Here is a 16822-nt window from a genome sequence, read left to right as displayed (position 1 = left end):
AGAGATAAAAGCAATGTAAACAAGCACGTGTTTGAAACACGTTAGCGAGATACGTCGGTATCGATTGACGGATGTGGGAATTTAATAAAAGGTGAGGCGTGTGGCAAATGTATATATCCTTGTTAGAAGATAAAGGCGTGCGATATCGATACGGTGCACGTTGTGGACGCGTTCTGTACGAGACATTTTTTCCCTTTTGTTGGACATACCTTAAGCAAATACAAGTAAGTCATGATCATTTTGGCCATTCTGCAGGAATTTATGGATTATACTGTATCCTATAAATGAGAAATCAATAAAAATATCCAAATATATTACATCAGATTAATAGAATTCTGAATTATTTTAATCTCTACAAACCTGTATAGACAACAACTTAGTAGCATTGATATATACTTGCATTTAGCTAACAAATAATTTTATTGTATAAATTCAACCATCACACTGCTAAATTCAGTTAACTTGTTTAAAAGCATTCATAAACTTTTTGGAATGGTCTCTTTCAATTCAAAATCTAGAATTTAGATTTACGTATTCAGTATTTTTGTCTAGGAATGAAAATCTCATATACGGCTATAAGTATTCTGCTTTCCGTAACTGCTTTTGGTCGCTTCTAGAGAAATTCGTTTCGTAACTTTTTGCATCTCCTATTTGGATTATTCCCAATTACTCCCTTTAAATTGTCGCTATGGATAAAGCCGAGCACATTTTATTATTCGTCCTTCTCGCATATCAAATTGTTCAAACTCTAGAAAGTAGGTAGACCAAAGGAGAAGAATTTGCCATCTGTATTGGGAAAACGAGATTTTTTTCTCTTGCACAAGAAAGCGATATATTTGTGATATTCTAATGAGTTTATTGATAGCATATGAAGTGTCAAATGGAATTACAAATTTCCATCAAAAGTTAAAAAACACTTTGTTAGTTGCAGCATATTTAATGTAATCATACATGCCCTATCTAAGTGTTTGTGTAGAAAAACAGCATACCTGTATGCAGATTTAAAAAATTAAAAAATATAAGATATTAAACTTTCCCATCATTTAATTATAATCTCAGCATGTCAGCTTTATAAAAGAACATTAATAAAAAATTTTGTATACATGTGTATATATACACAAAATATTTAACAATACAAGATTTAAAAATAGAATTATACAAAAAATTAAATTCTGTCAAATGTATAACTTATATTGCAATGGATACAGAAATGTAATTTGAATGTCTTGCACCATCGTGAGGCAATATTGTACTTGTTTATAGCTATTTAAATGGCAAACAAGTAACCCTTAATAATAATATGCGAGTTTTCCCGTGTACAGAATGACCGTCGATTCCAATTATGTAAAATATATTAATCTATGCTTTGCAGTATCAAATAACAGTGTATAGAATAATCAAAATGCTAAAACATCACAAGAAATATACAAAATAGTCCGTTTGGATTAAACGTCTTAGCTTGTCGTCTATCGGTTGGTCCCGTCGAAAGTACTAGGTGGCAAGACATTTAACAAACAAAATTGCTTTACAAACTTCGGCAAAGCCGTACGTTGGCAAAGTCCGACGTTACGTTTTTCTCGACACAATTAACCAAACTTACAATGTCAAAAGTTAACAAATCCCACAATGGTGACATAACAATAAATTTCTTTAGTAAATTTGATAAATAGATCTGGTGGCATGAACAAGTTTAAATATTCACAAATATATTTCGCGTTCATTAATTTATACTTCCACCTGGAAAATTTATATTGCTCGTAATGTTTACGGTACATTTAGTCGTCCGAATCGTAACGTCTCGAAACATTTACGTTGCCGTGGATAAATACTACGTAACAGACTGCAGAGTGTTTGATCTTGTTCTTTTCAATATACATTTTCCTCTTTCCGCTTTTAATTTCTAATTTGATTAGATTGCACAATTAAAATAGCAAACAATTGGTTTTCATTCCCTAAATATAACATTTAATTATTTTACAAAATGCACTTTAAGAAAAAAAAACTTTTTAAAAATATTTTGATTGGCTTACATTATTCCATTCAGGAAGTGTTTTTTTGCTAAATTGAGTGACCGTGAACCATATTACTAGCTGCTGAATGTAATAAAAAATATACACACACACATATATATACAAGTGGTTTCATATTTCATAGTCACCACGACAGAAAAATCTATATTTAATTGCTTTGGTTCATGTTTCCGTTTATATTTTTTGCCATAGTTGATCTTTATAGTTGATTTTTATCGTTAAATATGATTCATAATTAAATTTTCCTTTCTTCCTTATATTTATATATTTAATTACTCTCTTCAAACATAATCATCTAATAATAATTTGGGAAGCATTTCAGCATAAATTTCAATATCACAAATTGAGAATTTTACATTGGAGAAAGTATTATATGCCAATCGATAGTTTATTTGGTCATTTCGGTGATTATTATCCTCGAGGTGAATCCTACCAAAATGGCAAATATCACAGTAATGATCGTTCCGTGAGTCATCGGGAAACCGTACATCTGTCAAAAACAATATTAAGTATGAGAGATGTGGTAAACAAGTTAAGTTAAACTGGTGACGGAACCGAATCTGTCCGGTTGCGAAGCCCTTGCTGCGTACGTTTTGTCCGGTTATGATGTTTAATGGAGCGGCAGATTACAAAAGCTTCCTTAATTGGAATTACTCTATTGAAAATTTAACTCTCCTCACAATGAATACAATATTTTCTTAACTAACATATTGAATGTGTCATCAAATAGAATTATGTCATCAAAGTGAGAAACATTTGTCATTTGTCCTTGGCAATCATATTTATTTCATTTCAATACGCAATGAATACTTAACAATGTCTACCAAATAAATTTTGTAATTTTATGAATTAGTGTATTATAATCAGAAATTATTACTTACCGGCATTACCAGAGGGCTCTGAGAAAGAAACTGCAATAATTTCAGCCTCTCTTCTGTTGGACAAATGCACTATAAAGAAATATACATTAATAAATATTTCTTGTTACGTCCATACACATAATAAATATTACGTTTTTTTATGTGACTTTACCCTCGTCATCCGTTGTCCTTCCATGTTAACTTCGGCCAGTGCAGACGATAGCAATATCAGTATTATCAGAGGTACCACAAACTGGATGATGTCGAAGGCCGAGGCAGGATTCTTCAGCCAGTACACCAAATAAGTGGCGCACCACAGAATGACCAGAGAGATAAAGCTGACAAACCAACGCTGGAGAGCGGCGGAAGACAGCCGAAGACGACACTGCAAAAGCAGACGCATACGTGTTACTCGATTGTCATTTTCGAATCGTCGATATACTAATCTAAATACTACTCACGTATATCTTCCAGTAATTATGTAATATCTCCGTCACGGACATGGTGTGAGGAGTCAGCATGCAATCGTCCGAATTTTCTATGATGCTGGTACCTTTATTCATTTCGCTAATGGGGATAAACTGTCTTTCCTTTAAGAAAAGAACGAAAAAAATGTCAATCAATATAATATAATATAATAAGTTACATTAAACAAATGAATAAATAAGAAACTAAATGAAGAAAAGTTTACATAAGTAAATTAAATTTAAAGAGGAAAATTCCTACATCTGAAGTAAAGCCATATAACTGAGTTTCAAATAAATCATATTAATGTTGAAATTGCTTAAAATGAGAAATAACTCCATAATAATACAACTGTAACAAAAAATAGAATCAAAAGCTTAGTCGATACTTTTTATTACCAGAAATATTCAAACCATCTTAGTTCATCATTAGTTGCTTTTAAAATGATAGCTCTCCGTTTGAATAAATTATTCAAACTAAAAATTGATGAAGCAAGAAGCTTTGTAAATCAGTAATTTCTATTACTAGAAACATTTTCAGTCAAGCATATCTAAAAGATTGATTAATAGTGTAATTCTAACCCAAAAGTAAAGTGCAGAATTTGGTCTAAAAGTAAGTGATTAAGCTGCCATCTTGTGGTAATATTAATAGTTAAAAATTCGTTTAGTGTAAGATGGCAGCTCAACCACTTACTTTCAGGCAAATTCTGTATTTTCACCCTTCATCAATTAATTAGTTTAGTTAGAAATAAACTATTATTAATTAATTAAAAGATTAAAGTATAAAACCTGTCTGAAAGTAAGTGGTCGTCCTGCCACTTGTTTTAACTATGTTTTAACTATTAACATTACCACAAGATGGCAGCTTAATTGCTTACTTTTAAGCCAAATTCCATACTTTAATTAATTTATTATCATATTCATATACAGTATATAAGTACCGCTTAATTACCATCATATTCTCTTTCTATCTTTAAAAAATTTATTCATTTTTTAGGCATATGTTTAAACGAAAATGATATTTATAGTTCAGCCACATACACTCATTTTATAGTCCTTAACAAGCCTTTAATTCTGTAGACTCCGCTATTTATAAATACAAGTTTTGATTTAATGTCTCAATGCAAAGTGATTTAATGCCACAAAAAAGCAAACAAAGTAATTGAACATCCCTCGTATACTACAGAATATACGAGGGATGTCCAATTACCAATAATTTGTCTTATTTACAGAAACCTGCAGAGCTTTTCAAAACTTATTTTTCAAATGGAGAATGCTTTGGTGGCTTTGATACTTGTATTGTTTGCAGGCAGTCTATAAATTGTTAAAAAAAACTAAAGGGGAAAAGAAAACATTAACTTTAGATAAGAGAAATTTACAAAAACCAACTGAAGTACAATTGTAATACAAGGATACCAAGAAAATTGCGACCGCGAGATTGGAAGTTTCATTTTGAATAAGCAAGGTTCGTAAAAAATACTTTAAATAAAATGATAATTATAAGATATTATATCCCACCAATTTAAATTATTTGTTAAATAATGGCATTAGTATGGTTTGCCGAATACCCAACATCGCTTACAAAATGCTTTCTTACTTGTGAGATCAAACCGAAAAGCAGATTAAAAATGGAAAGTTAAGATATTTTCAGCTTTGCTTTTGGGTGGATTCTGTTGAATCAAAAGCAAAAAGCTAGAAGTTGTGTCATTTTCACTTTCAGTTGTATTTTCAGGTAATGTGGAACCAAGACTTTAAAGAAGTTTAATTATCATTAAACTTCTTAAAAGTTTAATTATCAATTAGTTCTTAATGTATAAAATAAATTTGATTATCATTTGATTATTATTAAATCTGTCATTTACCAATTATTTTTTTAAAATATGAATTTAAGCAGCATGGTGGTGTTAAACAAATAGTCAGACTTCAACAAATTTGAAATGTGCAACTCTGACCTTTCCCTTTTTAAAAATGTCACACTACAATTCCTTTTAAAGGAAAGATATCACTTGTATCTGAATATTTTTATGTAAAATTTTTCTATAAAAAGTCATTCTATAATTTACGGTGAGAATCAAAAAAAGTATATAACCGATTTACATTGAAAAATCTTTCAAGTACATAAAGAAACATACTAAGACTTAATTGGCCAAATGAATTCCAGTTATTAGTCAATCATTGAAAACTGATTTAACTTAATCATTTCAAAGAAAAAATTAAATACAATAAAATACAAAAAATGACAATTTGACAAGTGACATAATACCAATGTATTATGTCACTTGTCAAATCATTATTTTGGTCTATAAAATAGTTTCTCCTGCTCCGGCTGCTACTAGAACACTTAATTTCCTACAGACGGTTGGCACGAATAATATTCGGTTAAATTAATAAAAATGATTTTCTGAAAGTATAGAGCATGTCATGTGCAATATGCAGAAAATTCTGGTATGAAATGACTTTTTGACATCTAAATTTATCAAAGTATCAGTTTTCAAGGAATTTTCTTACATACTAATTTAAAAAATATTTTTCATACTTCATATTCTACCGATAGTAAAACTGAAGGTCAGAGTTACCGGAGTCGGAAGAATTTTACCGACTCTGCCGTAAAATATCCGACAGACTCCACGACACTGATTTTAAGTATTGAAACATTTTAAACAACGTCGAGTAATAAATAATACTAAGAACAAAGGCCTAAATTTTATGTTATAAACATAGGAACTTTGCCAAAGAGAATATTGGGTTATATGTGCCAGTAAGTTGCGTAAGACAGCTCCAACCACTGGCACAGTTTATATATCTAACCTTAACCCAACAAATAATTTTAATCACATTTAATTATTAAAAAACAGTTATTAAAATGTCGCAAAATTGATATTATTTGAAAAAATTACAGGGTATTAATAATGTAAGAGGTAAAGTAACAATGTATCTCAATGTATTATTTTAATGAGATGAAATCAGACATGGGATTTTTATAAGCTGAACTTTCTAACCTGTTTGCTATAAACTGTTTGTTATTCTAATTTGTTACATTGTATCGTTTTGAGGTCAGAGGACAGACGGAAATTCACACATTTACACGGTCGAAGACCTTGAAGCAGACTTATGATCTACTGGCTTGCCAACTGACTCAATGCCATTCTTTTAAAGTTTTCATTAGAAAATTACATTAAAAATAAAAGTGTAAATATAAAAAGATTTCAAAACCAGAAATATAAAAGTTTTTGTTAAAATAATTTCTTTTTAAAAATATTTTTACCAATTTAAATATTTAATGTTGTCAGGAGACAAATTTTGTATTCTTCTGCCCACTCTAAGAGGCTCTTTTCAAGCCCATCACAGGCTTGGCCAGGTCCTGACACATCTCAAATAGACCGCCCGTGAAAAATTCATGATGTTTTTTCCAACTGTCTAGATACACGTTTTTGTTTAATGTGTTATTTGTGTAACAAAGGCCTAGGTTTGTCTGGATTGAGTTATAATTTGAGTATATTTCAGTGTAACATATAAAAAAAAATTACTTTAGAATTCCTGAGAATGCTCAACAGAAACATATGGCACTCTCACTCAATCTTTCTAGGTCAAATGCATGAACTATATTCCAAAATAATGATGAACTTAATAACTTATTATCCAGCTTTTGTAAATATTTTCTCTTTTTAACTTTTAAAATATAATACTTTTTTCCACTTTAGATGGCAGTCGAGTGAACTTTTCCCATTAGATTTTCTGAGGTATTATCTCTTAAACTAACAAAAAGCTACATTCTTTTCTATTTCATGTTAAAGCATTGTAAATCGAACCATTGCTGTTTTTTCTTCGAAATCTGCTATTTCCCATTATTATAAATGTTTTAAATACTTGTTCTATATTAATCAATATCAATATCCGACTCAAACTGTTTATCTAAAAAATCAGGTCTGAATTTTTTTTTAATATAGAAATTATAAGCACGATAATCATCATTTGGTCTATTCATGTTTCTATTTGCTTTTAAAGGTCTTGAATCGTTCAATTGTGATGGCTGAAAAGTAGCCACTGTAGGAAAATGGTCTGTTAAGTCAGTTTCCATCACGGCATAAGTCCAGAAAAGCATCTAAACAAATAAGTATAGCAATATTTGAAACTCTTGAGCTAGTTACAAAAATATTGAATTTTATTTTAATTTTTTTAGGTTAATATAATAATTGCAGTATGTTTTTATTTGTAATTTCATGTAAATTTCCGATTATTTTACAGAATTTTATTACCTTAAAAGATAAGTAGAAATAGGCAAATATCACTTTTTCCATCAGATCTCAAATATTTGAATACCTAAAATACTCGAATACCCCAAATACATAGGGAACTTAATTACCTTATACAATGTATTTAGTCAATACTAGGTAGCCCAATAGTTCAATTAATGTTCTCACTAAAAATTAAAATTTTAAATTGAAATTAAAAAAGTTTTCAAAAATCGTTTGGAAGTTGTTTTGAAATTTTCGAATTGTAAATTGAATTCATTTTTAAATTTACATTATTTGTGTGTGATGGTGACAGAACATTTTGCTTTTAATATATTGAATATATACAGATGAAAATTATTAAAAATACAGATTCAGTTTTAGTTTTTATATTATATCTGTATTGTGTATATAACCAAAAGTTGTTATTCAAAAATCAAACGTAAAGAATACAGTGGGTGATTGGTTAACGAACAGTTCAGACAGTGAACAGATCGGACAACGGACACTTTCACGAAAGATTTTTATGTTCAGACAATGAACACTTCACAGAACAAACACAAAAAGAAGCAACATAAAATAACAAATACCGATTGGTTTTCCCTTGTCTCCAGGTAACAATTCGAAACCTTTCAGAGCATGGGAGACACTCAACCCAATACCAATCAGATATTATTCTTCCGAACTTTGAAACTCTCGTAATTCCAGCTTTTTGGACAAATAATTTTTTATAGTCTTTGCAAGACTGTCGGGCACTCATTAAGTTTTGCGTCAGTTTTTATTTTCTAAAGGTAAGTGTTTGACTGTTCTATCGGATATTCGTTAATAGTTTAACACCAAAATTTTGAATTTCATTTGGGCCTCACATTTACATAATTCTTTTGTGCGCTAGTTGATTTTTGTTCACTGAATTTTTGTGAGTGCTTTTCTGAACTTTTTAGTTCAAAAAGACATCGATAATATTATGAAGCGTAAAATGAGTGGAGTGTCAAGAACCGTGCTCACCTTAGAAACCAAGCAAGAGATAATAGCCAAGGTAGAGAGTGGGCAGATGTCTGATGGTGTTAGGCAGTATGGCTTGAACAGGTCTACAGTAGGCACAGTCTTAGCTAAGAAAGATATAATCAAGAAGACTCGAGCAGCTAAAGGAGAAACAAAAATGTGCAATCTATGAAAAAATGGAGAGATTGCTTTTAGTTTCTTATTACATGTAGATAAACATAGTAAAAGAGTATATAATTTTCTATTTTTTGATGTTTCCAGAACAAATTAATCAAATTCCCATAAAAATCTATGGTAAATCGATAATCAATTAACGACCAATTTGGATAGCAAACGAAGTCTTGGAACGGATTAATTTGTTAACCGATCACCCATTGTAGTTGTTATGGGAGAGAATGAACAGCTGTCTCTTAAACTCTAAGTCTGAGTCAAAAGTGAAGTCTTTTTGTGTTTCTTATTTCACAAATTCACAGAGGAAGTTAACGGGTGGTCCTTTCAAGAAATGAATTGTAGACCCCACCTACAACCCATTGTGAACTACTCACACACTGCTTCTTTGTAAAGTGTTGGTTTCAGTTTCAGTGGAGTGAACATATTGCTTAAATATATACAGATTTATTTAATATTAGCTGTTATGTCCAGCTTCGCCTGGGTTTATAAAGCACCCTTCAAAGTGACCTAATTGTTACACCTGGCATTATTAATTGTAAATTTCAAAAATTATGTGGTAAAACTCATTTTAAGAACATTATCAGAATGCCCATAAACTATGTGGGAAGTATGTCCTTGAAAATAGTGAATTTATAGATAAATTATTACAATTGGTTTGATTTATTTGGTTACAGCAATGCAACATGTGGACGACTGGCCAAGAAAGATGCCTTCCAGGAGGAGTTTTATGGAAAACTGACCCCTATTTAGATGTTACTAACTTGAAAAAAACCTAGAAAATCGCACGTGGCTAGCTCATTGGCAATGTGTGAACCTATGACCAACTACTAGTGTAACTTTCATCTCTGCACAGGTGAGTGCTATGTGCTACTCATAAAAGCAATAATATAGTGTGTCTACTTTGTGCTATATCATTGTCACAGTAATTAAATGAATATACTGTAATATTTGGTTTTTTTTTTTTTGATTATATCCTTTTTTGTACAAATTATACTTACCATATTTACTCGCAAATAAGACAAGGTTTTTATTCATTTATCACAGCTCCAAATTCCTAGGTCGTCCTATACTTGCAAGCAAAAGATTCTTTGTGCTTTTGCAAATAATTTTTGTGAACTGTGTATTTGCATTTTTATTGGATCTTACTCTTTTGTATTTAAAAACATAAATATTTTATCTAGTTGTTTGAATTGTTCTTGTGTATTGTCAGGAGTAAAGATGAATGGCAATAGGAAAAGTGTGATCGACAGAGAGTGGACTCAACTGTTAAGAATTGGCAAAAAAGGTTCCAGATTGTCCAGCTTTACATGAACAAATTACGATGTTCTGTTCATTTTACAAGATTTTTCTTTAAAGTTTATAATGCCAGTAATTTTTGTGAGACAATGTGTGCATTTATGTGCATTTGATATTTCATTTGTGATTAAACAAAATAAAATCAGAATTCTATTAATAAATCTAATTTGCTTTATTTTGATCTTTAAAGTCACACCTTGTCCTATATGCGAGTAAATACGGTAGTTTATTACTTAAAAATCTTTTTGCCAATGACACTACATGACACTACATGTAAATGCAGAAAGTCTAATGTAAACAGAAATTAATTGATAAATAGAAGTCCAATCAATATTTTTGGGTGGAATTTTATCTATAAGTTAGATGTATGTTAATGTAACTGTGGAATTTCGTAGCAATTGGTCAAATAACCTAGGAGTTTATAGCAAACAAAAAAAAACAACGATCATTCTCAGAGATATAGATTTATTATTTAACTGGTTTTTATTTATTTCAACATATTAATAAATTAATAAAATAAAACAATTTACTAAATATTAAGAAACAGAACTTGGATTCAATGTTCAAATTCCTTTTTATGATGGCATGAACGAATGCACCTCTTTTGAAGGAACAGACAATTTCACTGTGCAATCATACACTCTTATATTTTCTGCATATGGCTTTCAAAAATTGCTTTTATATTTACTTTTGTTCATATACACTCAAACCTGTTTTTGTGCGGTCTTTTTTTGTGCAATGTGTTTTGTGCAATTATTTTTTTGCAGTATACCAATTTGATTGAAATTCATATACCGCACACAAAAAAAATCACACAAAACAAATCGCACAAATAAAAAATCGCACAAAAACAGGTTTGAGTGTAGTTTCTTTTTAATCTAGAATGATTAAAGTACCTTTTTGACAATGTTTTTGAAAATAATTTCCATTTTTGTATAATATATTGTAGCAAAACTGTGTGCTCTTGCCCCACTTTGTCTTACTTATTAATTATTCAAATATTTCCCCTAAGAATTCAAAATAAAGTTGCACACTTGTCATCATGTCTAATTAATATCCTTTATCAATACTGCCCAATATTCTGTAATTATTACAGAATTTTTTTCATGCTAGATACAGAAGGACATCAATAAAGGAAACTGTGAGAAGTGTGTGATTTTTAATTTGTTTGGAGATAGAGCCTTTTACTTTTGGGCAGTACATTTCATATTACTTTAGGATTGTTATTGTAAAAAATCTACTGTTTGAAACATTTTTTATTTTAAAATGCCAGATAGCTTAATAGTATGGGAGTAGAGTTGTTAACTCAATAAATTGAATTAACAACTTTAATCCTTTTATGTTGATTATTATTCCTATTTTGAGTCAACGTACAATCTCTTTTTCAGGAGAATGTTGTAAGAAATGTTGGTATAATTCAATACTGGCAATAAACATCGCAACATGATGCATCTTGGCAAATTTAATGTTTCACTCATACTGTAATATACAAAATTATTGTCCCCTACAAACTTTCATTAATTTGAATAATGAAAATTACATAATGATCAAAAATTTTATATTAAAATATCATTCAAAATTCAAACATTATAAAGGTTTAATTGCATATTTTCTCATAACTTTACAGATTATGAGGGTAATCCCAAAAGTAAGGTCTCCTACTTTTTAAAAAATACAAAGAAGTGTTTATTTTCAATAATGTTCATATCATTTTAAAACTTAAACTTTTGTCTATTTTTCTACATAATTGCCATTTTTGTATGCACTGTGGCAACTTTTGTATGCCAGCTTGCCGCCGTGTTGTGTTAAACTGATTGAAATTCATTGCCAATTGTGGAAGTGTATGGCGAGTCGTGCATAGATGTCAAAAATGTCCTCAAGTGGTGTAGGGAGCTTGCAGCTGATCGTACTGAAATTCTTGACAAAGAAAGAAGCGGGAGACTGTCAATTTCCAACGAGACAATAGCAAAGGTTGAGCAAACCATGTGTGAAGATCAGTGAATCACTCTGGATGATCTCTGCATTTTAATTCTTGGGGTTTCCCGATGCACCAATCATAGAATTTTAATGGAAAAGTTGCAATATTGAAAGGGGTGCGCAAGGTGGGTCGCACAACATGGTGGCAAGCTGGTGTGACATGGGCATACAAAAATTGTCACAGTGCCTACAAAAATGCATCGACCAAAATGGCAATTATGTAGAAAAATGGATAAATGTTCAAGCTTTAAAATGATATGAACATTACTGAAAATAAACGTTTCTTTGTATTTTTAAAAAATAGGAGACATTACTTTTGGGATTACCCTCACAGATCTGAAATCAATTAGTTCTTGCTGCAGTATTTAACTGCTGGTAATAAAGGTCAGAATAATTTACATTTATTTTCAAGTTTTGATTCATTTCATTAATTTAAACAGCTTTGGCAAATAAAAGCTTTGTTAAAATGAGCATTTCTCTTGGAAAAAAATAGAATAATTTTCTCATCTTATGCCAGTTTCTTCAAAATTTTCATTTTAAAATTATGTAAAAATAACCTTTTGTTAAATAATCTGAATGAAAAGTGTGCATCTTTCAAAAATTTGTTGTAAATTTTATTTAATAAATATTTACTTTGTGAAAATTTATTATTAATTCTAAAAAAATATTATGAAACCTAATAAAAATTTTCAAATTTGAAATCTTTAATAGACCACCCAACTATACCTTTAAATGTAAATTATCTCAGCAACTTAAGGTGTAGTTGGTTGGTCTATTAATTATTTGCTGAGTGAGTTTTGTTAATTTGTACTCTTTATTATTATTAATATTTATGATGAAAATTTGGCATTGTTTATACAATTTCTATATGAATTCTTATTTAATGAGTGTTCTTCTATTCAGATTAGTCAGTTTTACTCTTATATTTATGTATAATAGCCAAAATAAAATATTTAACATACTTACTGGATGTGCTGCTCTTGTGTTACTATTATCCTGTCGATCATGATCCGCATGATTATTACGAGCAAATTCATCCTCACGATTCTGAATGGGAGAAGTTAAAATACCAATTTCGTCGACTGTTTCTATGCGATTTGTATCACCTTCCTGCCTGTTATTTAAAAATGAAGCAGAATCAAAGGTGGGCGGACAAGTGTATCTTCTTTTGGATTTTGTGTAACGGCGATGATTTAGTATGGAAAATGGTTCATCCGTACTCAACATCTCGTCATCAGTATTCATATCACCATCCAACCATGATGTTTCTGAAATTGTAAAAAATTAAAGTAATTAGTGACACACAAATATTTTAGTTTAAAGTGCCATTTATCACCAGCAATATTCCTAATTTGAAATAGGAAATTATAGAATAAAATTTAATATTTTAACTAAAAGTACTTTATAAAAATTTATTTTATAATATGAGCTGGATAGAAAAGAAAGCAAATTTGGTCTATGAAGATTTTGATATTTAGTTGCTGCCTCCTTCAAGGTAATAAGTTACCCAATGCATTTACACTGCTTCTGTCAAACCTCAAACACTCCTTTGAAAGCCATTGTTTTTGAAAATTCTGAATCACCTTTTGTGATTTGAAGTGAATGTCCTCACAACTGTATCGAAATGCCATACCTTGAGCTACAATTTCATTCTAATGAACAAAAAGTCACTAGGAGCTAAATCTGGCGAGTAAGGAGGATGAAGGAAGACTGCCATACTGTTTTTTTTTTTTTTTTGGCAAACATGTTTTCATTTTGAATGCTGTGGGTGTATGAAAGCATTTTTACGATAAAGGAGCCAGGTTTAGTTGTGTTAAGATTCTAGTCTTTTGCAATAACATATTCTTATGCAATCACCTCAAAACATTGCAGTAAAAGCCTGAATTCTCTGACTGATCAAGAGGAACAAATTCCAGTATACAATCCCCTTATGATGAAAAAAATTATTAACATGTTTTTAGTCACACTCCTAATTTGTCTTGCATTCTTAGGTCTCAAAGATTGTGATCTCACACACTTAATCATAAACTACTGAAACATTTCAGTACTCTCTGTAGTAAATTTCCCAAAGTTTAATGCAAAATTTAACATTTTCTCATTGCTCAATTTTCTAGTTCATTCTCAAATCACAGCACAACACTAACACAATGTTACAAAATAGCAAGTTTTCCAGTTTTAAAACATCACCACCACTTGGCAGACTGATGCTTGAAAGTCTAATGCAGCGATCCTTGATGACAAGAAGATGTACTTTCCACTATTATTGAACTGTGAAAACAAACAGTCCAATTTGTTAAAATAAATGATGCTATGTGGAAATAAACATATAGCATCATTTATATTTATATAAATGATGTTATGATGTGATGTTATGTACTTTATACATTGTGCCGAATTAATATTTTGTATAATCCTTATAATTAAAATGGCATAAAGTTTTACAGGTACGTACGACTTAATGATGAGATTATATCCCAAGAAATAAATCATTAAGCAATCATAAAGTATATTTAGACAAACCTATATGGTATAGTTTTCTATTCATACAGGCTATACAGTATGTATAAGATAATAATAAAGCATTTATCTAAAAGTACACAGCTAAAAATTTTTCAGCACCATTATAATTTTATGAAACCTCCAACTTTAAGCAGAACATTATTAAGCTATGCATACCTGTATTTATGGATAACTTTAATCATAGAAAATAAAGGGTAATTTTTAGTTCACTTTTTCTGTAATTTCACTGCAATTTTGTTTGAATAAATTTTTACAATACCAAAATTATTTGATATTTATAATCTATAGACTTTTAACAATTGTAATCAAATATGTAGCAAACTGTTATAAAATTTAATAAGTCACTTAGAAAGACTGAAAACATTTACTGAATATTGGTAGTTGGTCGTGAGTTCACACCTGGACTAGCCATATGGAGTATTTTGGGCTTTTTTCACGTATCTAACAGTTAGATAGGAATTGCTTTCCCATAAATAGTCCCGCGGCATCCACCATGGCAGATCATTGCTTAGTGCACTGCATTATCCCATCTATACAATGCATCTCTAACCATAAGAAGTGTTATATTTTGTATGACAGATATCCCCTTTTTCTTCTATTTAATTATTTTGTTTGTTTTTAAATTCTAATTCTACTCTGTTCTACAAATATTTGATTAAATTTTTTAACACAACTTTCAGTGATTCAAATATTGGTAATTATTTTATATATTTAATTTATATTTGCTCACAGCCTGACGAAGATCATTTAAAATGGCCAAATTTTAGCAATATGTAACTTTTTCCAGATTGACATGGTGTATTATGAGTAGTATAGTGTAACGATGATAATATTAATTAATACAATACTTAAATAAAACAGACAATCCCATGAATCACTAGAAAAAAATATAATGCTAGAATAGATGAGTCCATGTTTTTATTCAGGACTAAAAAGTTTTTTCAGACAAATACCATCATCAAAATCCACGAACAAAAAAATGGATCATAAGCATTGATAATGTGTTCTAAGCTTTTCAAGCATTTGAAACCAAAGAACATTTGAAAGAATTGGTACATTAATTATGTTACCTGAAGGTCCTAGGGCAGATCAAAAACATTTGTGTTACATTCCAAAATAACTGCAAAGCATTATAAGGTTAGTATAATGTATTTATTAATAATGTTGTTCTAATGAGTGCTTTTTGCATCTGCCTGTAGATGTTTCAAGTGCACAAAAAGGTTTAGAACGTGTTATCAATGTTTATGTTCTATTTTATGGTTATGGATTCTGATGATGGAATTTACGTCTCAAAAAATATTTAAATCCTGAATAAAACAGGGGATTCCTTACATGTTCCAGCATTACAATTTCTTCTAACAATTCACAATCATTTATTTTACATATTTGTTTATCCCTAGCTAAAAGCTGACAAAGAATGACTATCAAATTAGTTGCATCTGAGGAACAGTTGAATTTTCTAAGTCAACATTCATTAGAACATTGTCTATGGATGTTCAAATTTTTAAATGTTCAAAAGGCTTTAGAATGCATTATTGATACAGTAGAGCTTCGATTATCCGACCCCCGATCAACCGTCACATCGGTTAACCGACCACGTTCTAGTTGGCAAATTCAAATGTCCACTAGTGATGTGGCACTACAATATTTGGCTATGTCTTGGCTACTTTAATATTATTTTTGTTAAATTTTTGTGTGTTTTAGCTGGCAACGTTGGCTTGACCATGAAAGGGAGGCCAGTATTTAAGCCAGGCTTAATTTTCTATTTTTCTTTATTTTTGTATTTATTTTATGCAAAATAAAGAAATAATTTTTAATGATACATTAGTGACGATCATTATTTAAAAAAAAAATTTGTTAGGCTTAACATTGATGAAAATGCAACACGAAGTAGGTTAATAGCGATATACTAATATACTATACTAATAATGTATGTTTTGATACTTTTCAGTTATCTGACCAACCCAGTCCCCAATTGAGTCGGATAATCGATGCTCTACTGTATTTGTTTCATTTTTGCTTTGTGGATTTTGATAATGGGATTTATGCTCAGTAAAACATTTAAATCAGTGATTCCCAAACTTTTTCGATCCACCACCCCCTTTGTTCCATAAAGTTATACCCAACGCCCCCTAACCCATTTTCTCTTGTGTGAGAAAGGATTGGAAATATTCTTAGGAAAACTTTTCTATGAATCTCACACTTTGTGCCCTAACCGTACACTGTTCTCAACATCTGCAAACCATTAAACGCAATGTTTCCTCTTATCC

The 16822-nt window shown here is 30.2% G+C and overlaps 1 protein-coding gene across 2 annotated transcripts in view; it reads right to left on the bottom strand.

Moving 5' to 3' along the window:
- Nucleotides 1–1019: 1019 nt before the first annotated feature.
- The window catches only part of LOC136968706 (uncharacterized), a 40225-nt gene continuing 24422 nt past the window's right edge, over nucleotides 1020–16822 (bottom strand). For both annotated transcript variants that reach the window (XM_067262715.1, XM_067262716.1), the window contains exons 4-8: nucleotides 12999–13300; nucleotides 3352–3480; nucleotides 3063–3275; nucleotides 2912–2980; nucleotides 1020–2520 (exon numbers count right to left, since the gene is read on the bottom strand). In XM_067262715.1, coding sequence (XP_067118816.1) covers nucleotides 2419–2520; nucleotides 2912–2980; nucleotides 3063–3275; nucleotides 3352–3480; nucleotides 12999–13300 — 815 coding nt within the window. In that variant the 3' untranslated portion in view covers nucleotides 1020–2418. The remainder of the gene's footprint in view (nucleotides 2521–2911; nucleotides 2981–3062; nucleotides 3276–3351; nucleotides 3481–12998; nucleotides 13301–16822) is intronic.

Source organism: Centruroides vittatus, unplaced genomic scaffold (assembly GCF_030686945.1).
Source record: "Centruroides vittatus isolate TY-2023 unplaced genomic scaffold, ASM3068694v2 contig_1507, whole genome shotgun sequence".
Taxonomy (NCBI): Eukaryota; Metazoa; Arthropoda; class Arachnida; order Scorpiones; family Buthidae; genus Centruroides; species Centruroides vittatus.
Note: the sequence above shows the minus strand (reverse complement) of the source record. Positions and strands in the feature narration are given on the sequence as shown.